The sequence below is a fragment of the Danio aesculapii genome, chromosome 7 (assembly GCF_903798145.1).
Source record: "Danio aesculapii chromosome 7, fDanAes4.1, whole genome shotgun sequence".
Taxonomy (NCBI): domain Eukaryota; kingdom Metazoa; phylum Chordata; class Actinopteri; order Cypriniformes; family Danionidae; genus Danio; species Danio aesculapii.
In genome coordinates this window covers 37,900,348-37,927,478 of record NC_079441.1, presented here as the reverse complement: position 1 = coordinate 37,927,478, position 27,131 = coordinate 37,900,348, and the positions used below count along the sequence as shown (strand labels likewise).

The 27,131-nt window shown below is 35.8% G+C and overlaps 1 protein-coding gene across 1 annotated transcript in view; it reads right to left on the bottom strand.

Annotated features, from left to right (window-relative positions):
* Positions 1 to 1,075: 1,075 nt before the first annotated feature.
* Positions 1,076 to 27,131, bottom strand: part of dgkza (diacylglycerol kinase, zeta a) — a 105,033-nt gene continuing 78,977 nt past the window's right edge. Inside the window, 6 exon segments of the mRNA XM_056461869.1 lie at positions 1,076 to 4,885; positions 12,418 to 12,517; positions 12,757 to 12,793; positions 14,860 to 14,980; positions 19,118 to 19,167; positions 23,467 to 23,501. Of these exon segments, the coding sequence (XP_056317844.1) occupies positions 4,769 to 4,885; positions 12,418 to 12,517; positions 12,757 to 12,793; positions 14,860 to 14,980; positions 19,118 to 19,167; positions 23,467 to 23,501 (460 nt within the window). The 3' untranslated portion in view covers positions 1,076 to 4,768.

Here is a 27,131-nt window from a genome sequence, read left to right as displayed (position 1 = left end):
GATGAATTTCACGAGCTCTCGGACCCTCCATAGACTGCAATAGTTTAGAGACACTGAAAGTCCAGAAAAAGATTTGAAAACATTGTCAAAAAAAATGTCATGTAACTGTAATCACATGAAGCTCCAGGAACTCTTTTCTTCACATAAAACTATAAAAATTACTTTGTTTGCCTACAGTATATGCAATATGCTTTATTTTACACTCACCGGCCTCTTTATTAGGTACACCTGTCCAACTGTCCAAATAACCACTTGTTACAACCAAGGTATGCAGAAGAGCATTTCTGAACGCACAACATGTCCAACCCTGTGGCGGATGGGTTGGATGAGTTCACTGTACTCAAATGGCTCTCAATCCAATAGAGCACCTTTGGGATGTGGTGGAACACGAGATTCGCATCATAGATGTGCAGCCAACAAATCTTCGTGATGCTATCATGTTAATATGGACCAAAATCTCAGAGGAATAATTCCAGTACCTTGTTGAATCTATACTATGATAGATTAAGGCAGTTCTGAAGGCAAATTGGGGTCCAGCAAGGTACTACCTAATAAAGTGGCTGGGGAGTGTTTATTAGCAATGTATTGCCTTTAGAGTAAGAACTACAACATGCAAGCATTATATACATCTGACGCAGAAAAAAATAGGTGAACAATGTTGTTGTTTTATGGTTTTTTGGAACTCAAAAGTGTTCTTGAAGCTTAATTTGATTACAGATGAACCACTGCTGTCACTGAACAATGTTTTTAGTTCCTTTTTTGAACATCTCAAGAGTTTCTGCCTATGGAGGATGAGAGAGTTCTTGGATTTCATCTAAAATATCTCAACTTGTGTTCAGAAGATGAACAAGGATCTCAAGAGATTGAAGTGACATGAAGATGATTAATAACAGTGTACTGTATATGATGGTCTGTTTACTCTGAGAAGGTCTTAAGGCAGAGGGAAAAAAGGCATTTGTTAAAATGACAGATCAGATCTCATTCTTTTTAAATAGGAAAATCTACTAAAGTTTTCAATCAGACCATTCAAAGTCCAGACTGTGGTTTGAACAACAAACAACCTTGCTTTGGAGTATGAAATATTCGGTATGCTTTATTATGTTAATAGCCAGACAGTAACAGAATAAGTTCATTGAAGAGATAAATATTGACTACATATTGTCACAGAACAAAATATTCATAAAACATCTCTTAAAATCCAGTATATTGCACTAGAACCCATGCTTTCTCTTTATAACCTCTAGCGATTTCTAGCCTTGAATTGCACCGCAACTCAAAAAAAGAAAAAAATCTGACTAAAACGAGACTAAATTAGAGTCAATGTCAGATCATGTTCCCTGTAAATCAATGAAAGAGGCAGTTCTTCCTCCTCTCGCTGTTTTCATGCATCTCAATGATGGCTAAAGGCTTAAGAGCTTAATTGAGCGAGAAAATGCACAGCAACAAAACACATTCAAAAATTCAGAATACATACATATTACATTGCTTTGCCCTTTGAAAGTTAAAAGTAAGGAGATTTCCATAAAACAATGGAGAAACGCTTGAAGAAACTTTGGAAAATCTAATCTCCTAAAGGGACAGTTCACCCAAAATGATTATCATCTAACCATTTACTTCCTCATGTGGTTTTTAACATTTAAGAAGATATTTTGAAGAACACAGGTCGACAGTACCCATTGACTTCCATAGTATAATAAAAAAGACTGAGGAATTCAACCAGCATTCTTCAAAATATCTTCTTTTGTGTTCAACAGAAGAAAATCAACGTTTTGAACAAGTGAAGGGTGAGTAAACAAATGAAGGGTCTCATTTTTGGGTGAACTATCTCTTTCAGTAAAAATTGAATGCCTATTAATAATGTTGGTGATGAAGTCTTGACGGTGGATCAATCACAATAGGACAATAAGGAAACGTAATTAATGTGTTTTCCGACAATGTGGTGATAATGAGACGTGAAGCTAAAATAAGCCATGGATTAAAATCTTGGTTGTAATCAGATGATAAAGGGACATAAAAAGCTCCGTCCCTGAATAGCTGCTTGAGAAAACCCGCAAGTATGAATTACTTATAATGAAACATTGTACAGAACCACCATCGTGATCTGTTGGTTGGAGGAAAATAGACTCCAGTATAGAAGAATGAAGAGTAACACAAGGTCACTTATAAACTCCTCTGAACATGTCGCAGTATAGATAGATCAACAACAACAACAACAAAAGGGCCATATAATTAAAGTATGAAAAATCTAAATAAGCCAGACTAACTCAGTGGGTTCCTCACTTGCCATTAGAGGCATCAGAATGATATGCTAAATGCAGTACTTAAATAAAAACTGGCCATTAAAATTTGCACTTCACTGAGTTGATAGCTGTGGAGTTCATGCAGAAAACGTCACAATGCCAGTCAAAAATAAACATATTGCTAAGAGTATGGAACTGTGAATAAACATTGGTAAAACACTTGAGAAATTTAAGGCTGTTGAATTTCTAAAGGTCTATGTCCAAATCAGTTTCACAGAAACAGAGAAAAATGAAGCTTATTCTAGCGAGGTTCTAATATATTTTAAATGAGAAATAAAACTCAATGTATTATTTACATACAATACAACTGCTTTAGAAACCCTTCCAAAGTATTACAGTATAACAAGAAAAATTATAAATAGATATTTGGGCAAATCGTTACCATCTGTCTGGCGTATTAATTTGACAAACTCTAGTTGTAGGATTGTTATGATTTTGAAGAAAGTAAAAGAATCCTAAAATCTCCTCAACTTCAATTAATTTGTAAAGGAATGAACTTGGCATGGTTCAGTTTAAGAACTGGCATGAGGATCACTTACAGTTGTAGCCAGTCTGCTAGCTCTGTTCTCTCCCAGAATGCATCTGTGTATGTCTTTCCAAGCTACAGTACATAAAACAGCCTTTCCATTACTGTAGTGCAGGTGATATTTGGCCTTTACGTTGAGCTCCCGGATTAAAACATTATATAAGGAGAACAAAAAGAGGTAAATTTCTCTACAAAAAAGAGCAAAATGGTTTACAAAAACATCTGTCTGAATGTTTATTGTAAAAGTTTGGCTTTTATGGTATATGATGTCATTTATATCAGTGTTTCTCAACCACGTTGCTTCAGGACCAGGAACACTGCATGTTTTGGATGTCTTCTTTGTCTGTCACATCCATTAAAGGTCTTTCAGTCTCTGCTAATGAGCTGATAATCTGAATTAGGTGTGTTTGGATAAGGAGACATGGAAAATGTGCAGAGCTGGTGGTCCTCCAGGAACGTGGTTGAGAAACACAGATTTATATGATGTTATCCATCAATGCTCCTGTCAAATAGCTGTCAGGGTAGGGGATGAATGGATGGGATGGATGTTTAAACACTCATATTTCCCCCCAAAAATTTGCAGAGCTAATGATGCAGGATATTAAATAAGAATATTAATAACATTAATTAACACAATGTGTTAACAACGTCAAAATACTGTAAACATACTGCGTAACGATGTTTATTGATCTTTGAAATCAGTGGGTCATATCATTAATGAAGTAAATCTCTGGACAGTTTCATTCTGTGACGTAAATAATTCAAAAAGATTATAAATTACTATTAAGTATTACTTGTATGTATTAAATATGTATGCTTTCAATATTTTCAATATATAGCTTTTTAGGAAAATAAATAGCATCCTAAAATCTTCAATCTCCATTAAGACATCAGTACTAAAAAACAAAACAAAAGCCATAACAAAACAAACTCTAAAAGAGCATGTCGGTTTAAAAACATAGGAAAAAAAGAGCTGAATCACAGGAAGATCTGTTCTCAACTCCAATAAAGCAAATCTAATTTACAGAGGTTTATGATACAAAAAGAACAACACATCTTTTATAGCTACAAATTATATAAACATCTATTTACTTAAAAATATTGTAGGAAAGAAGCTATATTTTAGTACAACAATTATAAATCCAGAAAAAAAGGCAATCGAAGCTACAGTGCAAATGCCTCTTAAACAAAAAGCTACTCGCATACATTTACAGTACCGAATGTTCTTATTAGAAACACCACAGAAATCTATGAAAATGCAAAATCTTTGCAATTACACACCTGAAAAATATCTAAACATGTCTGACACTTCAAACCGAGACCAAAGATAATATTCCTCATCTATGAACCATCCTGAAGTCTTTCAGTGCAGGGGAATCCAGAGAGTTACATTATACATAATCATCATGTCATTAAATGCCTCTACTGTTATTAGGAAACAGGTCAGCTAATTGAAATGTCATGTCTGGTTCACTTCTGAACCACTAACCAGAGCTCAGTTTTAACAGAGCAATACTAAAGCTGTAGCTGTGGACTTCCAGACAGCCGTGGCTTAAGACAGACAAAACACTGTCCTCACCAGCCTTCTTTTGAAGACCTCATTGTATTCATCAGACATTCAGCATTGTCAAACTAGAAAAGCAACACTGATGAGTGCATTAACATGGAGGGAAATCCATTCTGTCCCATACATAAAAAACCCTCTAAGATATTTTGGCAGTGCATTGAAATTAACGACATGAAGTCCATCAAGGTCATTCAGAGAATGATGACAAAAGCTAGGGAACATTTCAGAGACGGTGAAGTGTGCAATCATCTCCCTTCTCTGGGAATGTATCATCCCGCTTGCAGTCCGGAGAGTCTGCGATGGGTATAGAGACACATTTTTGGTATACAGTTGTTTTGGCACAAAATAACGAGGACATCAGTCAGAGGATAAAGGTCAAACTGCGGTCTCCTGGTCCTCACGCTGGATCATTTGGTAGTGCTGGCGGTTCTCGAGATATGCCGCAAGTTCAGCATCTTTTGCCTTCTCGGCACGATGCTTCGGAGTGTCGCCCTGGAAATGAAAAGACATGATGAGTACAAACAAAACAGTTTGGATATGTAGTATAATGGACCTCTGCAATTATTACATATATATTTTGTAAAAGTATTTTATGTTTACAAAAGCTGCTTGAAAGTTCAGTACTCCAGTTCAGTAGTAACAGTCATTTGAATATTGGTTATTGAAAATAACTGAACCGAGAATAACATTTCTACATTTGTTCTAAAATGTTTCCGCTCCAATTTGTTTTGACACTTCTAATCTAAATGTGATTGTTTTATTCATCTATTCTAAAACAAATTGGTCACACTTTACAATAAGGTTCTATCAGTTAATGTTAGCTAATGTATTTACTAAGAGTGAATAATTCTTGTACAGCAATTATTAATCATAGTTTATGATTAATGCGTTTATGATGCTGCGTTTTAGTTTTTCAAACTTCGTTTTTCAACATGATTTTTTAAGTTGAAACATGGACGAACAAAGTTTTCATTGACTCAGCTAGTCTGTAATAGAGTGTTTGTTGCTGAACCAGCACCCTTTAAGTTGTGCCCTAGACTTCCAATACAGCAGGTGGCGGATTGTGCACCATTACGTCTGTTTGCCATCTGCCAGTTAAACACCAGAAGAAGTCAGACACATGGGATATTTTTCACCAGATTTTTAAATTGTTCAATCATTACTTCTGGTAAGTAATGCTTCTTTAAATTTGTGTTATAACTTGTAAAATGACACATATGAACTGATTGTCAATGTATTGTTCCCAGAATAAATTCTAGAGCAGATTAGACCTTTTGCCCCATTTATAAGTTTGGGCCAAAAGGTCTAATTTATAGTTTGGCCACATTTATAAAACTTAATAAAGTTTGTTTTAAGGTAAAATTTGCAATATCTCAATTTGTGTTTAAAAAATAGTACTTTTCTAGTTCCCTGACTAATCCACTATAGCTCCACCATTTCCACCATTTTATAGATTTTAATGGATCTCTTATATATATATATATATATATATATATATATATATATATATATATATATATATATATATATATATATATATATACAGTAGAAGATATTTTGGAAAAATATTAACAGTAATTCATTTAGATGTACTTTTCTGATTCTAAAAGTAGTTCCCAGAGAGCAGACTAACTTATTAAAAATGAGATTTTAGCAATATTTCCATTAATAACTGTACAGTATTCAAATATTCAAGAACAAATATTTACAATCATTTACCCAAATGTGATTTTCTTATTCTAAAGGTTGCATCACATTCGCAGAAGCCAGATTGACTTTCAGCAGGTGAGATTTCATTAAACATCTCCTTTTAAATATCTTTCTTTTTTTTATATAGTAGACTAATGTTTAAGAAAAAATACTTACAACAATTCACATAAATGCCATTTTCTCATTCTAAAGATTGCAGCACAATCCCAGAGAAAGACTGACCTACTACAGGTGAGATTTGACCATATATATCCTGTTATACGCATACAATAAACAAATATTTAAGCAGCAGTAGGCAAATAATTTAAAAAGATTTCAGTAAATTTGTTTTTCAAAGATTTAGTGAATACTAAAGTCTTGATTGTGTAAACTACTTAATATGTTTTGGCTTTTTCTTTTCTCCATAGAATTACTTCAAGCAGTGTGAGGCATTTGGTGTTGATAAATTAAGTGAAGCTGCAAGTTTCACTACAACCAATTAACGAATTGTCATAAGACACTAAAAACTGAAGCACTGCCATCACGCAAGTAATGATTTGTAGGTAAATAAGATTTGGTGTACATGTTGTGTTTATGTTTTTCAGCTTTACATTTTGTAAATGTAAAGAAATTTTTCTGAAGAAGAGCCGAGCTGAGGGACGACTCCTGAAAATCAGAAACTGTTGATAACCATTGGAGCAGATATCTGCAGTGCAACAGTACACTCACTTAAAAATATACTAACTAAAAATGTTGAGATCAGGTTTTATAATCTGATAATTCCATGTTCTGGTGTCAAGAGCCTGCGTTAGTTGTGTATTTTAGAGTTTAACTGTTATTATTTTTTTTCTTCTTGAGATTATTTTACTTTACAATTACTTTGTTAAAAAATTACTTTATAAGAAAAAATACATTGTAAAGACAATTATATTGAAAGTACATTGTGTAAAATTGCAAAATTGGTAGTAAAAACCTTTAATAAAATGTGTGTTTTGTTGTCTGTTCTTTTTCTAATTGAGAAAATCTGCTAGAATAATTTTAGTGAACTTAAGGATGTAAGTTTAATTGTATTTAAACTAAACTTGGCAAGTTCTGGTAACTTGATAATGTAAATTAACATATTAAAACTAAACTTTGCAAGTGCAGTTAACTTGAGATAAGTAGTTGGATCAACTCTTTAACTCTGTAAACTAAACAATTTAAGTTGAGAATTAAGTTAGAGAATTAAGAATTAAGAAACTTAGAGAATTAAGTTGAACTTAACTGAGTCAATGCAACAAGATGACTTAACTAAGTTAAGGTAAATGAACAAATCATTTTTTATAGTGTAGTGTGTTACAAGAACTAGCAATGAAGTACTCTATTCTCATTAACTAATGTTAACAAAGATGAATAAATATGGTAATAAATGTATTGTTCATTGCTTGTTCATGTTAGTAAATACATCAACTAACATTAACTAATGGAAGCGTTTAGTATATTAATTATAAAATTAAAATTTTGGACCAGAAATTTAATGCATGCCTAAAAAAGTTGAAATAAATCATTATTAGACTGCTCTTGGTTTCAGTGGGACTCCATTTACAAATACAAACACAAGCTGAAGTACATGAACAAGCTTCGTGAAGTAAAGCAAAACACACAGAGGGAATCTCTAGTTGCTGCAGGCCTTAATTAGGGACAGTTTCTTTCAGACAGATTCTTCTTGAACAATGAAGAAAGGAAATAAGAGATTACACGGAGCCTCTAATGGTAAACATGTTCTCTCAGAAAACGCCTCTCTTTTTCCATGTTGCTGGTGCCAGCATTGCTCAACAGTAATTGTTGTTAATTGCAGGCAGGCCTAGCGCAGAGAGTCTAAGAGAAAGGCCTGGACTGTTCCTGTCGGACAGAGCTCAGAGCACTCAAACTGCCCGCAAGGCGCTTTTATTGTTATGGCACAGATGAAGCTGCTTTTGTTCGTGAATATACAGTGCGGCAGGCCGGCCACCGGCACCCTTTCATCCTGTGCAACTTTCCAGTGTGGTGCTGCATCCCTCCATTTCCAGCCTTTCAGACGCAGACAAAGCCAGTTCTGGAAAAGCTGTCAAAAGCTAGTCCTGTAGCTAGCACAATGGAGAATATTAGCTGTGATGAACTAAAAGAGACGAGTTGCACAGGAGAAAAAAAAAAAAACAGCTTTGAGAGAGATGAATCTCTGCAGGGCACGCCAAACAGAAATATAATCACACTTAGTGCTTTTAAAAACCAGCATTCATCCTACTACAAGTCACAAATGAGAAAAACGATGGGATGGATAATGGGGAGGCTTATTATATAAAGACAAAGACAGATGGATGGACTGTAAAGGAGAAACAGAGGATAGGAAGGAAGGGGGAGGAATTGTGCTTCATCATCGGCGATAAACGGTGAGTCACTCTATCCTGGAAGTGATGTTTTCTGGATTGAATCAAACCATGAGTGCGGGATGTTTAGATCTGATGGAAAGCAGAGCAGAAAAGTGCTGACGGAGCCGTTAAACGCAAAACATCACAGTCCAAGAGAACGGCACTGCCAAGTCAGGAACTGTCAGGAGTACAGTCTCCCTGAAGAGGGCAGATGAAAATCTTGGGATGTCCTCTGAAGAGAGAAATCTCCATCTCGGCCTGCTCTCAGACTGTGCCAGACTGGTGACTTTACACATTTCATTTCCCTCAACAGCACACGAGTTACTGATAATTACACAGATAGAAGGGAAGGCTGTCAGACAGACTAGAGTCCACTGGCACTCAGGAGACTCAATCAGCGGCGTCTCACACATTTATCAGATGGGAGTTGGGACAGGTCCGTTAGACTGCTGTGAGCTTTTGGAGACATTAATCGGAGGCCCGGGGGTGCAAAGGTACAAGACTACGGGGAAAGAAATCGAAAAAACAAAAGCATGAGCAAGAGCCATAGAAAGTACTGCGGCGAGTTCTAACCACAAATGAGATTTCTGTGCTTTGTGGAAAATCATTCCCTCAGTGATCTCTTCAAATGAGTAGCTTTTAAATGGATGTTTCTTCTGAAAAGAAGAGAGGCAGTAATTAGAGTCTAGTGTGTCTACAGCTGTGTGTAATTTTGCGGCGCACCAATGAGAAGTGCCGCAGGAGGGCTTGCGTCTCTTGGCTGGCTCTGCGGAGGTGAGCGGGGGAGAGGGTAGGCTTCTGCTGCTGGGGGGGAAGAATGGCTCCTGATTTCGTGTGGAGGTCTTAGTCAGCATTGACTAACAGAGCAGTTGAGTGCAGAGACGTCCTGGGAATGAGAAAAGCTGGAGGCTGCAGCCAAAATGAGAGAGATCCAGAAGCCACAAACGTCTACAATGAACCGGCTCGGCAAGGATCCGTTTTCAGTGCTAACCAAAATTATTCCTTCCTAAATGCCCATATCAGTAACAACAAGTGAAGAAACCACTGACAGGATGTGTTTTAATATATACTCAAACATGACAGTGTGTCCCATTCGGTTTCCATCATGCACTACACCAAGCCTGGTCGTGAGGCTTCAGTGCTTGAACAGTACAGTAAGTAGACATCTACATTAAGATTCATGCCTAAATTAAATTTACATCACCATTTACTACCTCTAATGTTATTCTAAGTCCATAAGACTTTAGTTAATACAGTCATTTTATTGAAATCTGGGAGGTTTCTCTGTCTCTCCAGTGGAAGTGCAGATGAACAAAGCTTAGTAGATCTAAAAAGGTCATAAAGGAGCTGTAAATGAATTCATATAAATCCAATTGTGTTATTAAGATTAACCACTGACCCTTCATTATGCCTTTTAAATCTGTATATGACTTTTTTATTTATATGACTATTCAGGGTTTGTTTGGATCATTTCAATGAAAACCATACTGTAATATGAACAGCTCAATGAGTGAATGGGAGAAAACACAATGCTGCATTGGATTTTGAGAAAGTTTTAGAAATATTAAACTACGCAAGTCACACAAAGAAACTATGATGCAATATATATTTTGAAAAGGGGATAAACACACTGCCAGTCAAAATGATAATAATAATATTCCACCACCAGGATTTATCTACGCAAATACTGTAGGGCTGCGTCCGAAACCGCCTACTACTCAGTAGGTACTGCATTTGAATTTAAACATACATTCCTACTCAGCAGTTAGAAAAGTATGTTCTATACAGTATGAATGTGAGCAGTATTTTCTCACGATCACATGAGTTTCGTTGCTTCGCTCCCATTCATGAATTGTCTCGCAGGGCATCAAGTTTTTAGCGTACTATATAGTATTGAAGTATGAGATTTCAGACGCAGCCTAGGTAACAGCCTTGCATTGGATAATTATTGCATGGATAATTATGTTTCAGCTGGTAACTAGTTCTTTAACTCCAAACTGATGCAGAGAGTAGCTTCTTACTTCTTAACCATATCAGAAGACACATCCTGTGGTCATGGAAAAGATGTTAATTTGTTTCAGGAGGATCAACTTATTGCATGCATCAAGCAAAGGAAACATCTAAGGTGATTTCTGAAATGACTAAAATTGGGCTAAGAACTGTCCAATGCATTATTCAAATCTGGAAGGAGAGTAAGTAAGGGAAACCATAATCTTTGAGGAAGAAATGTGGTCGGAAAAAACCTTGAATGATTGAGTTTGGCAATCACTAAAGATCTAGTAAAATCAAACGGTAAAAAAAACAACAAAAAAAAAAAAAACAACAGAAGTGCTCACGGCTATGATTAATAGTAAAAGTAAGAGCATTTCCACATGCACAATGCAAAAGAAACTCAAGGGATTGGGACTGCACAGCTATGTAGCCTTAAGACAACCACTTATTACTAACGCTAAAAAGGCTTCAATGTGCTAGGGAGCATTGAGATTGGACATTGGAGCATTGTAAGAAAGTCATGTTGTCTGATGAGTCCAGATTTACCCTGTTCTAAAGTGATGGGCACATCAGGGTAAGAAGGGGCAGATGAAGTGATGCTTCCATAATGCATAGTTCCCAATACAATACAAGCCTGTGGAGGCAGTGAGTGATCTAGGGCTGCTGTTGGTCAGGTCTAAGTTCAGTAACGTTATATGCCCAAAAGAATAAAATCAGCTGAATACCTGAATATACTGAATGACCAGGTCATACAATCGATGGATTTTTTTTCTTTCCATACACAAGCATATTCCAAGATGACAATGCCAGAATTAATCAGGCTCAAATTGTGAAAGGGTGGTTCGGGGAGCATCAGACATAATTTTTACACATTGAACTCATATTCTCAATTAAAACTGCTTATTTGTTAAAATGAGGTCAAAATAAACTCAGATATGTATATTTAAAAAAATATTCAGGCCCTTTGAGTAGGCTAATGACGGAAAGGACAAAATACAATATCATTTTTTAAAATTAAAATGTGCATGTGTTGTGAGGATTGCAGCATGTTTTTAATTTGTGATTGTGTTGTGAGGATTTGCAGAACATACAGTATGCTGTTAAACTGATGAAAAAGTTTTCTTAATCTGCTGGTGTATTATTATTTTTTTTCTGCATGTGTTTTCATAAGTTGCAGCATGTTAGGCTCTCTCAGCCACCATACAAAATAAACTCAATTTTTAGGGTTTACCAATTGATATGGATTTGGTACCACAACATTTTTAGATGAACAGTCCCTTTAACTAATTTAGCACCATACATGAACTTGGGCTGGGTGATAAATCGGCATCGATATTTATTGACCCAACACCATTGTCAATATCAATAAAAAAAAGATTCGGTATGTTCGCTATAGTTTTATTAAAATGAGGCTGCTGAGCGCGCGCCTTTGAAGCAGTGCCAATAAGCTTGGGGTGTAAGTTTTTCATTTCCAATGGAGGTGCGTGACTTGCACGCAGAACTAACCAATCTGCTTCACACTTTGTATGGATTATACACTTTCAGTACTAATTAGTAATTACCTGAGACAAACACAGCACCTCCAAACACTGCAGTGCTTTTTACTTTTCTCCATAAACTTGCATCAGATCTGCAGCAATTGTTTGTCTGTCTGTCATCCTCTGAGAAAATGCTTAATGGTTGCCTAGTTATGAGAGATGCTAGAGTAGCGCGTAGCTCTTTATTTTATTATAAAGAGATCAGATATTTTGTTTCAATATTTTTGTTTTTGACTATTAAAACTATTTGCCTTAGTAATGCTGGTAAATTAAAATAAAGTGGTTATATAACCAAAAAACTCCTAATATTGCTAAATGGATTGTTAAAAAATATTCAATAATTATCGATATCGAATGATATAAAAACATGATATTGTGACAGTCGTACATGAACTGTCCTCTGCAGATTTGATCTCACCTGTAAGTCTGTCTTCATAAGAGATGCTCCTGCTTCCACTAGGTAATGACAGATTGTTCTATGACACAGCGAGGCTGCTTTGTGCAACACTGTCTCTCCACTGAATAAAAGAAACAGACAGACATAGAAAGAGAGAGACAGATAATTAGATAGAAAGCAGGAGGCAGAAAACAGGTTGTTAAAATCAAAACTTAAGATAATTTCAGAAAAAAACTTGGTCTTTTGAGTGAGCCAGTCCCGACTACAGTATTATAAAACAAAAGCTTGAACTTTTACTGTCAACAGATAAATATAGCAAATCGCATCAGCGTGAATTCAGTAAGAAAGACCAATCCTCACTTTTCTTTCTCTGTTACATCCAGGATATCGGTGGGTGCTGTGGAAAAACAGAGAGACAGAAAAAAACATCAAACCTTGCATCCGCACAAAAGCATGTGCCCTGAGGTGATGTTGTGTTGCTTAATGAAGAGCTGTAAAAAGCTTGCGTGGGAGAGAGAGATGACCTGCTTCACACACCAAACCCCCCCGCACACAGCAGATAACAAACATAACACTGACTGAGAGCAGACAATACGAGTCAGAAGTTTGGACACACCTGATGTTTTTCTTCTGTTCATGGAGACCTGTAGTTCTAAAGTTTGTATTGCTGTTTTTTATTATTGTATTGTTGACAAATTTGGGTTTTCTATAAATGGGACCCACATTATTTTAGTATTCTCGAGATACTATAGGGCGACGCAGTGGCACAGTAGGTAGTGCTGTCGCCTCACAGCAAAAAGGTTGCTGGTTCGAGCCTCGGCTGGGTCAGTCGGCGTTTCTGTGTGGAGTTTGCATTGTCTCCCCATGTTCGCATGGGTTTCCTCCGGGTGTTCCAGTTTTCCCCACAGTCCAAAGACATGCGGTACAGGTGAATTTGGTAGGTAAAATTGTCCGTAGTGTATGTGTGAATGAGTGTGTATGGATGTTTCCCAGAGATGGGTTGCAGCTGGAAGGGCATCCGCTACGTAAAACATATGCTGGATAAGTTGGCAGTTCATTCCGCTGTGGGGCCCTGGATTAATAAAGGGACTAAACTGACAATTAAATGAATAGATGATATACTATATTAGTTTTATTATTAGTTTTAATATTTTCAGTTCCAGTTTAGCTTTAGTCTTTTAAAAAGTAAAATCACTGTCCGTTTAGATAATCATTTTTTCCTTTTCTTCCATGTGGTCAAAATAATAAGAATATTTCCATCACAGAAATGTACAGTAAGACCCTGCCATCTTTATTTCTGTCTGTTCCTGCATTCTCTCATCGAGTGTACCATTCAATGTGACGACGTTCATTTTAATATATATTATTTTAAATCGAGTTAACTAAAGTAACTAGCATTGCATTTAAAAAAAAAAAAATCAAATATAATTACTCAATTTTTAAAAGTAATGCGTTACTTTACATGTTACTTAGAAAAGTAATAATACGTAACTCGTGTTACTTGTAATGCGTGAACCCCAACAACGAATGTCTATGTAATTACTATGAACTGCTACTTTAGTCACATAACTTAAAATTAAGCAATATTTCTTAAGAAAACAAGCTGAAAATAATTGCATTTAACCCTGTTCTAGACCATCCTAAATACTAGATTAAAGTTGGTCTTAGTTTTAATAATTTTATTTTTATTATTATTATGCTTTATAATTTCTAAATTACATTATGAACACAGGAATTAAACTGTACTATCAAATTTTAAATAGGACTGATCGTTCCACCAGATCTGCAACAAATGGATGTCTGCCTTTTAACAGCTGTTATGGACCGAGATCTATCTTTTATGCATTCACAAAAGCCTGGAATGAAATTCCACAACATCTAAAAACAATACCAACACTGAGACTTTTTTAAAAAATCCCATGCTCGTCATCTGATGGTGATCGCTGTAGCCACTGAGATAGTAGCCTGTCTTACCTCATGTTGTATGATTACAATTAAATTAAATTAAACATTTACTTCCAGGGTGTCTGGGATCTAACTAAAATTATAGGATTAATCATGTAACTGAAACAAGGACTTTAACTGTTTAAAAACTTTGGGCCATTCTGTATTTGAGGAGAGAAGGAGAGAAAGAGAGAGAGAGAGAGAGAGAGAGAGAGAGAGAGAGAGAGAGAGAGAGAGAGAGAGAGAGAGAGAGAGAGAGAGAGACAGAGAGAGAGAGAGAGAGAGAGACAGAGAGAGAGAGAGAGAGAGAGAGAGAGAGAGAGAGAGAAAGAGAGAGATCTGACAATAACAGTTGTACTTTACTTCTTCAAAGAATTACTCCAGCTTTTACATTGACTGTTCAACAGAAAGAACAAAAGAGACATACTGTAGAGACATAAACCCTACTGGGACAAAAACATTCTGTCTACGCTAGCAGTGTTTGAAAAATGATACTGTACAGATGTGATATGTGATTACCATTATCAATGATGTATTTGACAATCTCCTTGCTGCCCACTTCCACAGCATAGTGCAGTAGGGTCCGTCCTACAGGGTCCTGCACACACAGGTCGGCCCCTTTCTTATGCAACTCCTTCAACTGCAGAGAAAAAGCAGTTAAGCAAATGTACAGCAAGATGAACACATCCTAAACCATGGAAAATTAAAGCAAGCACCATTGCGGGAAGCCACATGGTATCCTGATCACAGAGTCTTATTAACTATTGAAATATGGCCAAAAAAAGATTGGTTTTCACAGCTATTGAATCAGAATCTAGTCATGGGCTCAGCTGTGCTTAAGAAAAAGCACAGCTTTGGCTGGAGGCTGAAAGCAAATATGCCAGTGACCATCTCAATAGGTTTAAAAGACCCTTCGGTGCGATAAAGCCCAAAAATCTGTCAGAAACTTGCCAGGACTCTTTTATACGCCACAGAGAGTTTGGACATTAAAATACTGGCATTATCACCAGTCCAGTGAGTCACAGTGATAACATCAAAGGTGTTTTATTCACCAGCTTTCAGTCTCATTTTGAGGAGATTTCAGATGAAGAATCCACAGAGAGGAAAGAGAAGACACTATCTATACCAAACACCAGACAGTGAGCAAAGTTAAGTTTACACTACTGAGTTTTTCTTTTAAACGGCACAACTTTGCTACAATTATGTCTAGCATCCTACTTTGCACCCAAATTGCATACTTATACACTAAATCGCATACTTGTACTGTTCTATGCCATTTTGTATTATGAATAGTATAAGTAGTACGTTCACAACAAAAAATTCTCAAAAGAATGAGTGCACTTTAAATACCCGGATTATGCACGTATTCAACTGATAAAAAGAGGGTGAAATGCTGAACACTTCATGCACTAAACTGTCACAGCTTTGCTCATGTAGTGGATGGAGTGGAGCTATCAAGTTGAATTAGATTGATTTATTTTGGATTGTGTAAGCAAAATTCTCCTACGGAAATGATTATGCCGCCTCCTGATAGTAAATGCAGTAGCACTCATAACTGGCACTATTTGTTAGTTTGGTGATTTATTTTTCTAATTTAGTAACTATTATGTGTTGTCTTGAAAACTGTTTGCATTTGCAGTTAGTTGCATTAGCTAGGGTTGCATTTGAAATGGCACTAAACTCAAACATTACATGGTCAAGTGTATAAGTGCGTATGTGCTGCAAACACTGCAGGACCTTTTTTAAACTGAAAACTCCACCAAAACTCAAAACAAAAGGCATGGCAGGCCACATTCATCCTCTGTTTGGGTCGTCTGGATTGTTCTATAGCAGTCTTTCTCAACCACGTTCCTGGAGAACCACGGACACTGCATAGTTTGGATGTCTCTTTTGTTTATCACACCCATTATAAGTATTTTAGGCTGCATCCGAAATTGCATACTTTCATACTATATAGTACACTAAAAACAGTATGCGAGCTGAGTAGTATGTCAGAATTCATAGAATTCGAAAATCAATATGTGAGAAGTACCTGGATGACCTACTACTTCTGGCGAGATTCTGAAGTGCGCATCGCATAGATGCTACGCTATGCCATAATGCCCCACGACAGAATTTATGAATGGGAGAGAAGCGATGCAACTCACACAAGTAGGTCAGGTGACCATGACAAAATGACGACTGTAGTACGTGCAAGTTCCATTCATTTTGCCCACATTCAAACGTATAGAACACACTTTTCTAACAGTCGAGTAGTACGTTTAAATTCAAATGCAGTACCTATTAAGCAGTAGGCTGTTTCGGATGTAGCCTTAGTCTCTGCTAATGAGCTGATGATCTGAATCAGGTGTTTTTGATTAATGTGACATGAAAAATGTACAAAGCTGGTGGTCCTCCAGGAACGTGGTTGAGAAACACTGTTCTATAGTATCCTACTTTGGAGTTTGAACCCAAATTGCATACTTATACACTAAATCGCATACTAAGGGGAAGAAGAGGAGCTATCGGACTCTGAGGTTGGATGTCTCTTTTGTAGCTCTTTTGTTTTGCAGCATTTAATTTAGTTTTATTAATAAAGTTCAGAGATATAACTTATTTGTCTCAATAGTTTCCCTAAATGAGACAGTTAAAGTAAACATCACCATGTAAATCTTAATAAAGGAATGAACACATTAAGGGATTTTATTTGCTGAAATTCGTATTAAAATCTGTTTTATTTGTATTGTGCAACATTTATTTATGTCTTTATGCATAGTATATATATATATTGAATAGGGGAAAAAGAATAAATCATTGTGTGAATGCTGTAATGTTTAACTAATTTTCCATTAAACATGTGTAAAGTTCATGTAACCATCAGGAAGAATGCAGCATCTCATTTCTCTCAGGATGCGTTCTGTGTTCTCGCGGTCTCCCGAGTTTGTTCTTCTGAGGTAACTTGGCAAGACCGGTTTCTACAAAAACGCGAGTCCATTCTCTGAATTGAGAAACAGCCATGGAAATGTGCAGAGCTGCTGGTCCTGCAGGAACATGGTTGAGAAACACTGTTCTATAGTATTTCCTTTTGTACAGTGATTTGTTTCATTTAATAACTATTTATTTAATTTTGTACAACACTGTAAAAAATGCTGGCTTCCACACAATCAATTTGTGTTGGGACAACATAAAGAAATGAAGTTAACTTACTAGTTTTTACAAATTTAAGTTGATTAAACATTAAACATTTGAGTGATCCCAAAAAAAAACTTCAAGAATTCTGTTGTTTCAGCTCATTTTAAATAAGTATCTTCATTTTTTGGAAGTAACTTCATTTTTTGAGTCTATAAATATATTTATCTCTTGTTTTCTCCTAAATACAGATTTAACATTTAAAATTTTCTGCCAACTTAAATGTGACTTATTTCTCTCAATGGAATTTAATATTAGTTGTCTATAATGAATGTAACTAATTTTTGTTTTATTTAAGAAGCTCAAATAGTGTACAATTTTGAAAGGGCCATCTATGCAGTGTGGATGGAAAACTTTTCTAAAACACCACTATTTATTTCCATCAATTTCATTTTAAAATGCAGTGCAAAAATATAAAAGTACTGATATAAACGTAGCCCGAATTAAGTTCTGCATCTTTCATGTGACTTTAAATGTCAGAGAGGCTGTTTACTGCTCTAATGTTCAGGCTGTAGGAGCACTAAAATGCTTTAAAGACGACAGACTGGGCCAGGTAAAGGATGCCGGGTGCATCACAGCCATTTTGCAGGAAGTCAACCATTCTCATTAATATTTGAAATGTTCCTCTTTCCTCTTCTCTGCACTGAGGTGTTCCAGGAGTGGGAACATGTTTGGGTCTGGGCGTGAGAGATTATCAGTCTGGAGAAAGTCTGTTTGGTCACCATAGAAACCCAGAGCGAGTGAAAGGTCAAGAGAATATGCAGGATCATTTATCTGGATCCGCCTCCGCTCTGCAAGATACTTGACATTTAATGGTGAGGTCAGTCCTGTGTTACAGACGACAGAATATCCTTTAGGCCGAGTGAACATTTAACTAAAAGCACACAGGCTGCTCTCTTGCATATTAAATCAGTGTAAAACACAGAATCTGAGCAATCTACTCGAATAATACAGTTGAAGTCAGAATTATTAGCCCCCCTTTGTTTTTTGTTTTTTTCTTTTTTAAATATTTCCCAAATGATGTTTAACAGAGCAAGGAAATTTTCACAGTATGTCTGATAATATTTTTTCTTCTGAAGAACGTCTTATTTCTTTTATTCAGGCTATAATAAAGCAGTTATACATTTTTTAAAATCCATTTTAAGGTCAAAATTATTAGCCCCTTTAAGCTATTTTTAGCTACATAGTCTACAGAACAAACCATCATTATACAATAACTTGCCTAATTACCTTAACCTACCTAGTTAACCTAATTAACCTAGTTAAGCCTTTAAATGTCACTTTAAGCTGTATAGAAGTGTCTTGAAAAATATCTAATAAAATATTATTTACTGTCATCACGGCAAAGATTAAATAAATCAGTTATTAGAAATGAGTTATTAAAACTATTATATTTAGAAATGTGTTGAAAAAAATCTTCTCTCCGTTAAACAGAAATTGGGGGAAAAATAAACAGGGAGGCTAATAATTCAGAGGGCTAATAATTCTGACTTCAACTGTATTTGCATGTTCTTGCAAACCAGTCAACACTGAAGTCTGAGAAACCTGTAAGGAGAAAGAGTGAGGCTGTTGTATTTATGTGCTTAATGTATTCGAATGATGCTCTTACCTTCTGCTGGTCCTTCTTCTTCACACATTCAATTAGACTTTCCACTGACACTGTTAAATAAATAAGATGATACTCTGTTAATGGACATGCATTTGTATTTTTATCAAAGTAATTGACCTTGACCTTATTTTGATCATTTTTACTTAACTAATTACAGAGCAAACACTGTTTACTGAAATGTGTGAAAGATGTGTGGAAACGCATGTCTTCAGTATAAAAATAAAGGTAATGGGTTTTTCTTCAATGCTAAACTGAAGGAGGCCATTTTAATTGATCTTCAGTTTGTTTTGATACTATTACTTAAGATTAATCACAGCAAAAATGAATCTAAACAGTATGTGACTGCAATAAAAAGTTGTGACTCAAAGTTAAATCTTTAAGAGGTTTCAAGTTGCCTGGGAAAAGATTTGGGAATTGAACTCTCTGGAGACACATGGAACAATTGTTTGACTTTAATACTTTCAAATCTTTCCGTCTGTCTTGCCAATGTGCAATAGATGCAAGATAGCAGAGGACACGGTTGCTCATGCCTTTTGGTTCTGTCCCTTACTGAATAGGTTCTGGGCAAGCATATTTGACTGGTACTCCAAGGTTTATAGCAGACCTTTTCTACCAGATGCCGAACTTGCCATCTTTGGCTTCTCACAAAATACATCTTCTCTCCCTCAAACAATACAAAAGCCTTTAACTCAAGGCATAGTTGTGGCTAAAAGACTAGTGCTTAACAATTGGTATTTGTTGATATTTGTTATTCAGCTGGAGAGACTATCCGTCTCATTATCTGTTAAACATTAACTTTACATGGGGCGACGCAGTGGCGCAGTAGGTAGTGCTGTCGCCTCACAGCAAGAAGCTTGCTGGTTCGAGCCTCGGCTGGGTCAGTTGGCATTTCTGTGTGGAGTTTGCATGTTCTCCCTGCGTTCGCGTGGGTTTCCTCCAGGTGCTCCGGTTCCCCCACAGTCCAAAGACATGCGGTACAGGTGAATTGGGTAGGCTAAATTGTCCTTTGTGTATGAGTGTGTATAAATGTTTCTCAGAGATGGGTTGTGGTTGGAAGGGCATCCGCTGCATAAAACATGTGCTGGATAAGTTGGCGGTTCATTCCGCTGTGGCGACCCCGATTAATAAAGGGACTAAGCCGAAAAGAAAATGAATGAATGAATTAATTAACTCTACATTAATAGGAGTTAGTAAGCAGTTTAAAAATATTTTTGGCTGATAAGCACACGTATAATGTGTATAATGATTGTATTTTCATGCTTTGTTAATGGTTATATTTTCATAACTTAATTATTGCACTATTTACAAACTAGTTCTTTAAGAGTAGTTGGAGCATTTTAAAATCATTCGGAATGCATAAGTAGATGATATTTATGACATTCATATACAGTATCTTATTATTCAGACATACTTTAATAGTTAATTTGTATGTTAATAAATGCTTTATTAACCTAATTTGACCTAATCTAAAGAGAGGACCATGTATACTTTATAAAACCTATATAAATGAGGTTTCAGTTGAATTCTAAACAGGATAAAAAGAAAATAAATGACTTTTTAAATTTCTATTCATTTGAAGATACACAAATGAAACCGTTTCAAATGAAAAACAAATATTGGCAATCTTAACTAAAATTATTGCTATATACCTGAATAATAACATATATAAACGTTAATTTGAATAGTTTATAAATCGTTTACTAAATGATTCTGAATGTTTCTAAAAGCCACCAACTACTCAAATGGTTACAAATACAAATGGTTTGTAAATACGCAGTACTGAATTTAGTAATGAACAATTAATAAAGTATGAAAATACAATTAAGCACATTACAAATGTGCTTGTAAGTCAAGAATACAACATTTGTAGCTGTATTTATAAACTGCTTACAAATGTCTATAAGGTAATGTTTAACATAATAAAATAACTATTTGCTAATGCTTAATAGATGATTCTAAATAGATGACAATTTCGAGATTTATTTGACCATTATTGTAAGTTTTGTGACTGGTGCGTTTTTTTGTTGTTGCCTCTTTTCTTTTTTGTTTTTCTTTATATTGTCCATTGTAAGTCTACTGCACGACCCAATGTTTGTTCTTGTTTTGCGTATGTATATATATATTTTTTCAGGGTGTCATGAAATTAAAACGAGATTTCTCAACTTCATCATTACTAAACACGTTTGTGCTGTACGCCGGAAAAGTGGACGTTTGCTATTCATGGTTCAGTCACCAAATTCTACCCAAGGACTAAAAAAAGCTTTTCTATTGTCATGTAGCACAAGTATTTAAGCATGTTTACGAGAGAGAAAGAGAGCGCAACATCCACCACAAAAAATAATACTGTTGCACACGTCATGTGCATAAATCACACCATGGACATTACATTAAGATGCCTACTGGTTTAAAAAGGCATATATTAAAAGAATATGGCCAAATGAGAACGTTTCTGTCATAAACTATAGCTAAAACAACTTGTCAAAAAGAAAATAAAAAATGAAACCATGCGAACAGAATAAATAAAGGAATGGAGGAAAAAGCGCTCTTTTATTATCAGCTGTCAGTCAGCGCCGGCTCTTTTTTCCTGGTCATAGCGCCTTTTGCCATGTGCTGTCTAAATGCAGACAATCGGATACAAGTCACCTTTAAGCAGGTCATAAAAAAAAAAAAATAGGATACTGTCATAAAGTCTGAATTGACCATCAAGATCTGCAATGTAAATACTGTGAAATTCTATAGAGGAAAAGCCATTCTGTAGAGTTTGCCATTTTCCATTTATATATTAACAAATATTTTGCAGTGTTTGCATGTTCATTGCGTAGAATTCAATATAAACTATACATAAAATTATGGGACTCTCTATAATATAAAAATCTCATCTCGTCTCATGGTGTAGGCATCTCGTCACACCCCTAATATATATACGTATTGATTGCATGATTTGGCTTCAGCTTTGCTATTCAGGTTTAGGACATTTAAAAGACATTTAAAAACCCAAGTTGATGCAGATTCATTTTTTCATTGCAGGCATTATCAATTTGTTTTCATATGTAAACAATTTTAGTTGTATTTCTTGCTTAAAGCCATACATATGACAATACAATAACAGAGCAATACTGTTTCTCAGTAAATCTGACGGCTTTAAATTAAACCGTTCTTATAAATAGACTGACGGCAGTGACTCAACATGTGTTTACTTCTTTTTTTACATTTTGTTCAATTAAAAGAAACCATGTAGAAAAGCAAGGAGTGAATATATCAAGTTCAGACAGGTGAAACAGCATGGCATCAGTTTTTCAAAATGCAGTACTATTTGTAAATTTAAAAAAAAAAAAACCCTGTAAAAAGACATGAGCTGCAGCTTCCTCTTGACAATTGATGACTCCATTGTTATTTCAAGGTATGATTATTCAGAAACCGCCTGCATGCGCAAATCGCTTTTGCATATTTGTTCAATATTCAGTTATTCAGAGTTACACAAGATGATGTTTTGTTTATTTAATGCTTTGGAAGCAGACAGTTAAAAAGGGAGTAAAAAATACCATTTTAATTACGGGTGTTAATCACATTAGCCGATGCCAGCTCTGAGGGTTCAGTCTCAGTATGCTAAATCTGTGTTCAAAGCTTCGCAATGCCCTTTGTAGATTTGGCTTCCTAATCCAGCAATCTTGTGTGTTGCTTTAGAAACCTCGAGAGGTAAAATATGAAAATACCCAGCTGGGATGTCGGACTAACACACACTGTAGAGCGCACGGCGAGGCTAAATCTACGCCTGTGTCTAAAGATATGGCCGCTGCAATCCCGCTCTCAAAACTCGGCCGCTTTATGCAATTGAAGAGTCTTTTTTCCCTGTCTAGAGAAAGCGTGCACAGGGCCAAATCAGGTTTTGGAAATGCGTTCCTCCTCTGCTCATGCCAGGAAGCTTTGGAGCTAGCGCTGAATTCTAATGTGGATCAATGTGAGTGATGATAACCTGCTCTGCCTCGCTGCACCTCACAGACTGTGAGACAACCATTTCCCCTCTCTCACTCTCTCCATCTCCTCTACTAATGCCAAGAGAGCAGAAAACACCACGGCCTTGGCAGATGCCCTCTCCTGACAGGCAGCAGCTTGTTAAAAAGGAACAAGAAGACCAGCAAGCGTTTAACACTCAGCTTGAATCCCTGATCGACATGCACAATTTGCTTCTTGCCGAGCAAACCTGAGACTAAGTAATTTTTTTTTTGTTTTTTTTGCTGACTGTGAATTATTCATTATAAATTAGACATTTTCATCCAAAGCAACTCTTGGATAAAGTTTGCTTGAGGTTTGTTTACTGAAAATCTGAAAGCACCAGATAAACTCCTTACCAGAGTTGGCATTGTTCACAGCGCTCTTCTCAAACCTGTGGAAGACACAGAAACATGATTGAAACACTTCAAAAACAATACACACTAATCTTTTAGTAAACCTCTTTCACAGCATGTATCTGAAACCACAGATAGATAGTTCACCCAAAAAATGACCATTTATTCACTATTTACTTACACTCAAGTGATTCTAAACTTTTATGAATCTCTCTTCTGCTGAGCACAGAACAAGATATTCAATGTTAAGCTGCTTTGACACAACCTACATTGTACGTAAAAGCGCTATACAAATAAACATGAATTGAATTGAACATGAATTGAATATTAGTAGGGGGGCAACCTCAAATATACTTTCATGAATACAGAACTTTTGGAAAGGTGTGAAAGAAATTATAGAAAAGATTCTTGAGGTTAATATACCAATGTCTCCTTTAATATTTTCATTTCATTTATGTCCCAAGGAGATCAAGTTTAAAAAGACGGAGCATATATTTATGAATATATGTATTCTACAAGCGAAACGACTTATTTCTTTAAATTGGAAAAGCATATGTGCACCAAATATAGTCTGTTGGCTGAAATAGATGGTAACAAACATGTCAATGGAAAAAATAACTTATGTACTCCGAAATAAATACATATTTTTTTGGTGGTGTTTGGGGACCTTTCATATTGTTTTTAAAAGGTGATGGATTTGCAAAAGTTTTACTAGATAATTAGTAAAAGAGGTGATATTGTATTCTGATGTAAAATACTGAGAAGCCTTTTGTTTTGTTTGTTCATTTGTTTGTTGGTTGGTTTATGTTAAATCTGACCCATGGCAATGTGTATGTACATGTTAAAATATAATAAAAAGGAATTAGGGAAAAAATAAACTTTCATATTCTAGCTACACACCTGACAGCAAGGCACAATATCAAGCAACACTTGATATATTTAATAAACAGTGCATCTGGCTTTAAAACACCTCTTTATTTGTGAAATACACATTTATTTTCCACTTTGTGATAGCATACACTGTGCATGTCACTATGAGAAGCAGAAGTGTCCCCTTTTTCAGCTCCTCCCACAACTGAAAGCAGGCGCAGCTGAGGTCGAGCACTCCTAATGATGATGCCACCATTGCTGACACTACACCTCCTCTCTGTCTCTTCCCCTGACAGACCTCCACCTGACTGCACATCTTCTGTGCGCCCTCACCTGAAAGAATATTTGATCAAAGAGCTCTCCGCCCTACTCTAAGAAGGCTGGGACATTAAGGAAAAGAGACAAGTGGCGCACAGGGCTTTGGATCCTGAACTTTGCTAGCAGCAGTGCGCCTCTGAAATGGATTTCATTGCAAGGAAAGCACCACAAGGAAATATATAACAGCCTTTTTCTTAATTTAATACAATGTTTGATGTAAATCTCGGGTTGTTTGTCTCAGGACAGTCCCATTTTTTAGTTTTCTCAATTCAAATATACTTCATTTGAAGCTTTTCTAGAATATTTTCATAGATCAAAATTAGCATCCAATCATATTTTCATTTATACTGGTTTGCAGCTAGTGAAGCCGAGATACGATATGTGGGTTTCCTCCGGGTGCTTCGGTTTCCCCCACAATCCCAAGACATGCGGTATATAGAGTAGGTGAATTGAATAAATTAAATTGGCTGTAGTGTATGAGTGAGTGTGCGCGAATGTGACAATGTATGGATGTTTCCCAGTGCTGGTTTGCAGCTGGAAGGGCATCTGCTGCGTAAAACATACGCCAGAGTAACTGGCGGTTCATTCCGCTGTGGCAACACCTGATAAATCAGAGACTAAGGACTCGATTTTAACGATCTAGGCGCAAAGTCTAAAGTGCATGACGCAAAAGCATTAAGGCCGTGTCTCAATCCACTTTTGCTATTTTAGGGACGGAAAAATACGTTCTGCTTTCAGGATAAGGAAACGGTGTTGTACGCACTCCACTGAAGACATCCATTAGCCTACATACTTAAATTCGTTTGTTAAGCGCAAAGATTTGTTTCAGAACTATTTCTAAATTCAGTTCTAATTTCCAGCAAACGAATAAATTAACAATAATAATAAAGTGTGGTCAAAAAACTGAGTTATATCCAAACCATCGCCCTATTATGCCCCATATGGTGATGCATACATCTCCAAAACCCAACAGGTGACAAATCTAAACTTGTTTTTATTTAAAAAAAAAATAATATGCATAAAATAAATAAAACTAATATGAATAACCTTTTAATAAAATGCAATTTGTCATGAATAAACTTTAAAAAAAAAAACCCACTGAAATGAGGAAGACATGTAGGCAGTGGTTTTTTATCTATGTAGTAAATAATAATTTTTGTAACATTTTAATCCTTTATTTTTCAAATGTAAAGATATTTGTGTATTGCTGTACATGCTCTTTGCATTAAGTGTTTGAACCTGCATTGGCGCATAACTAACGCGCTCTGCATGCTACTTTGTCAATGGCGTGGTCTATTTCAGCTTCTTAAAATAGCAATGCGCCAACAATGCACCTTAACACACCTCCATTTTAGACCAGCACACCCATGGGTCCATAAAGTGGCACAAATAGATTTGCTATTTAAACAACGTGGCTCAAAACGTAAAAAATAGGGCTGCGCTGGTCTGAAAATAGCAACACATTGCGCAAAACACTTCTTGCGCCTTATTGCGCCGGGTGTTGAATTAAATAATGTGACATCCAGAGCATCTGTTAGAAGCCATAAAAAACTCAGAGGAGATCAAGCCATATTGGAAGCGATTGTCAAAGCAAGATAAGAAAATGAATGAACAGTACAACTGACAGAAATGCTTTATGTATCATGTTATCACTGAATCTGTGTTTCAGATGAAAGATGTCAATACATCAATACAGTATAAACTAATTTCACAAAATATTACTTTTACCAAATTTACTACAGGAAAGCCATTCAGCATCCAAAGCTTGTTAGTTGGCAAGAAAATCCCCAGAGAGCATTAAGCTGAATATATGCGCTATAATACGTACACTAGATTTAATCACTGATAGTTAAGAAAATTGAATAAAAACTAACAATAATTCAATTTTCATGATAACTGCACAAGTTTACATATTTCAACACTGAAACTGACTAAAAACAGTACTACATAATAAGGAGGATTAATGTACTGTATATGGTTGGGTGGTGAAGAATCTGTCCTATATTTTTATTAAATATATTGAGTGGACTTGACAAACCACCTGTAGAAACACTCTTTCCTCTAAACCACACTGAACTGAACTAAACTGAACTTCAATTCTGAAATCTAGACTTTCTATGTCAAGCTGCTTTGACACAATCTACATTGTAAAAGCGCTATAGAAATAAACATGAATTGAACCTGACACTTTATCTAAACTCCATCTTACAAGGACTCAAAAATGAAAACGATGTTTACTATAAATGTACCACAATCATGTTGCACTGCTTGGTTTAACCTTAAATAAATACCTCTTTTGCATGACATTAAACTGTAAATACCTCTTTTGCACAATATTCACCTTTAATACCTCTCTTGCACAATATCCTGCTCATTGTTCAGTCTCACGTAAAAGTACTTGTATAGCCTGTCTTGTGGGTATAGTTTAAGTATCTTATAGTATATGTTAATATGCATAGGATTTTTATAATAGCTCTTAA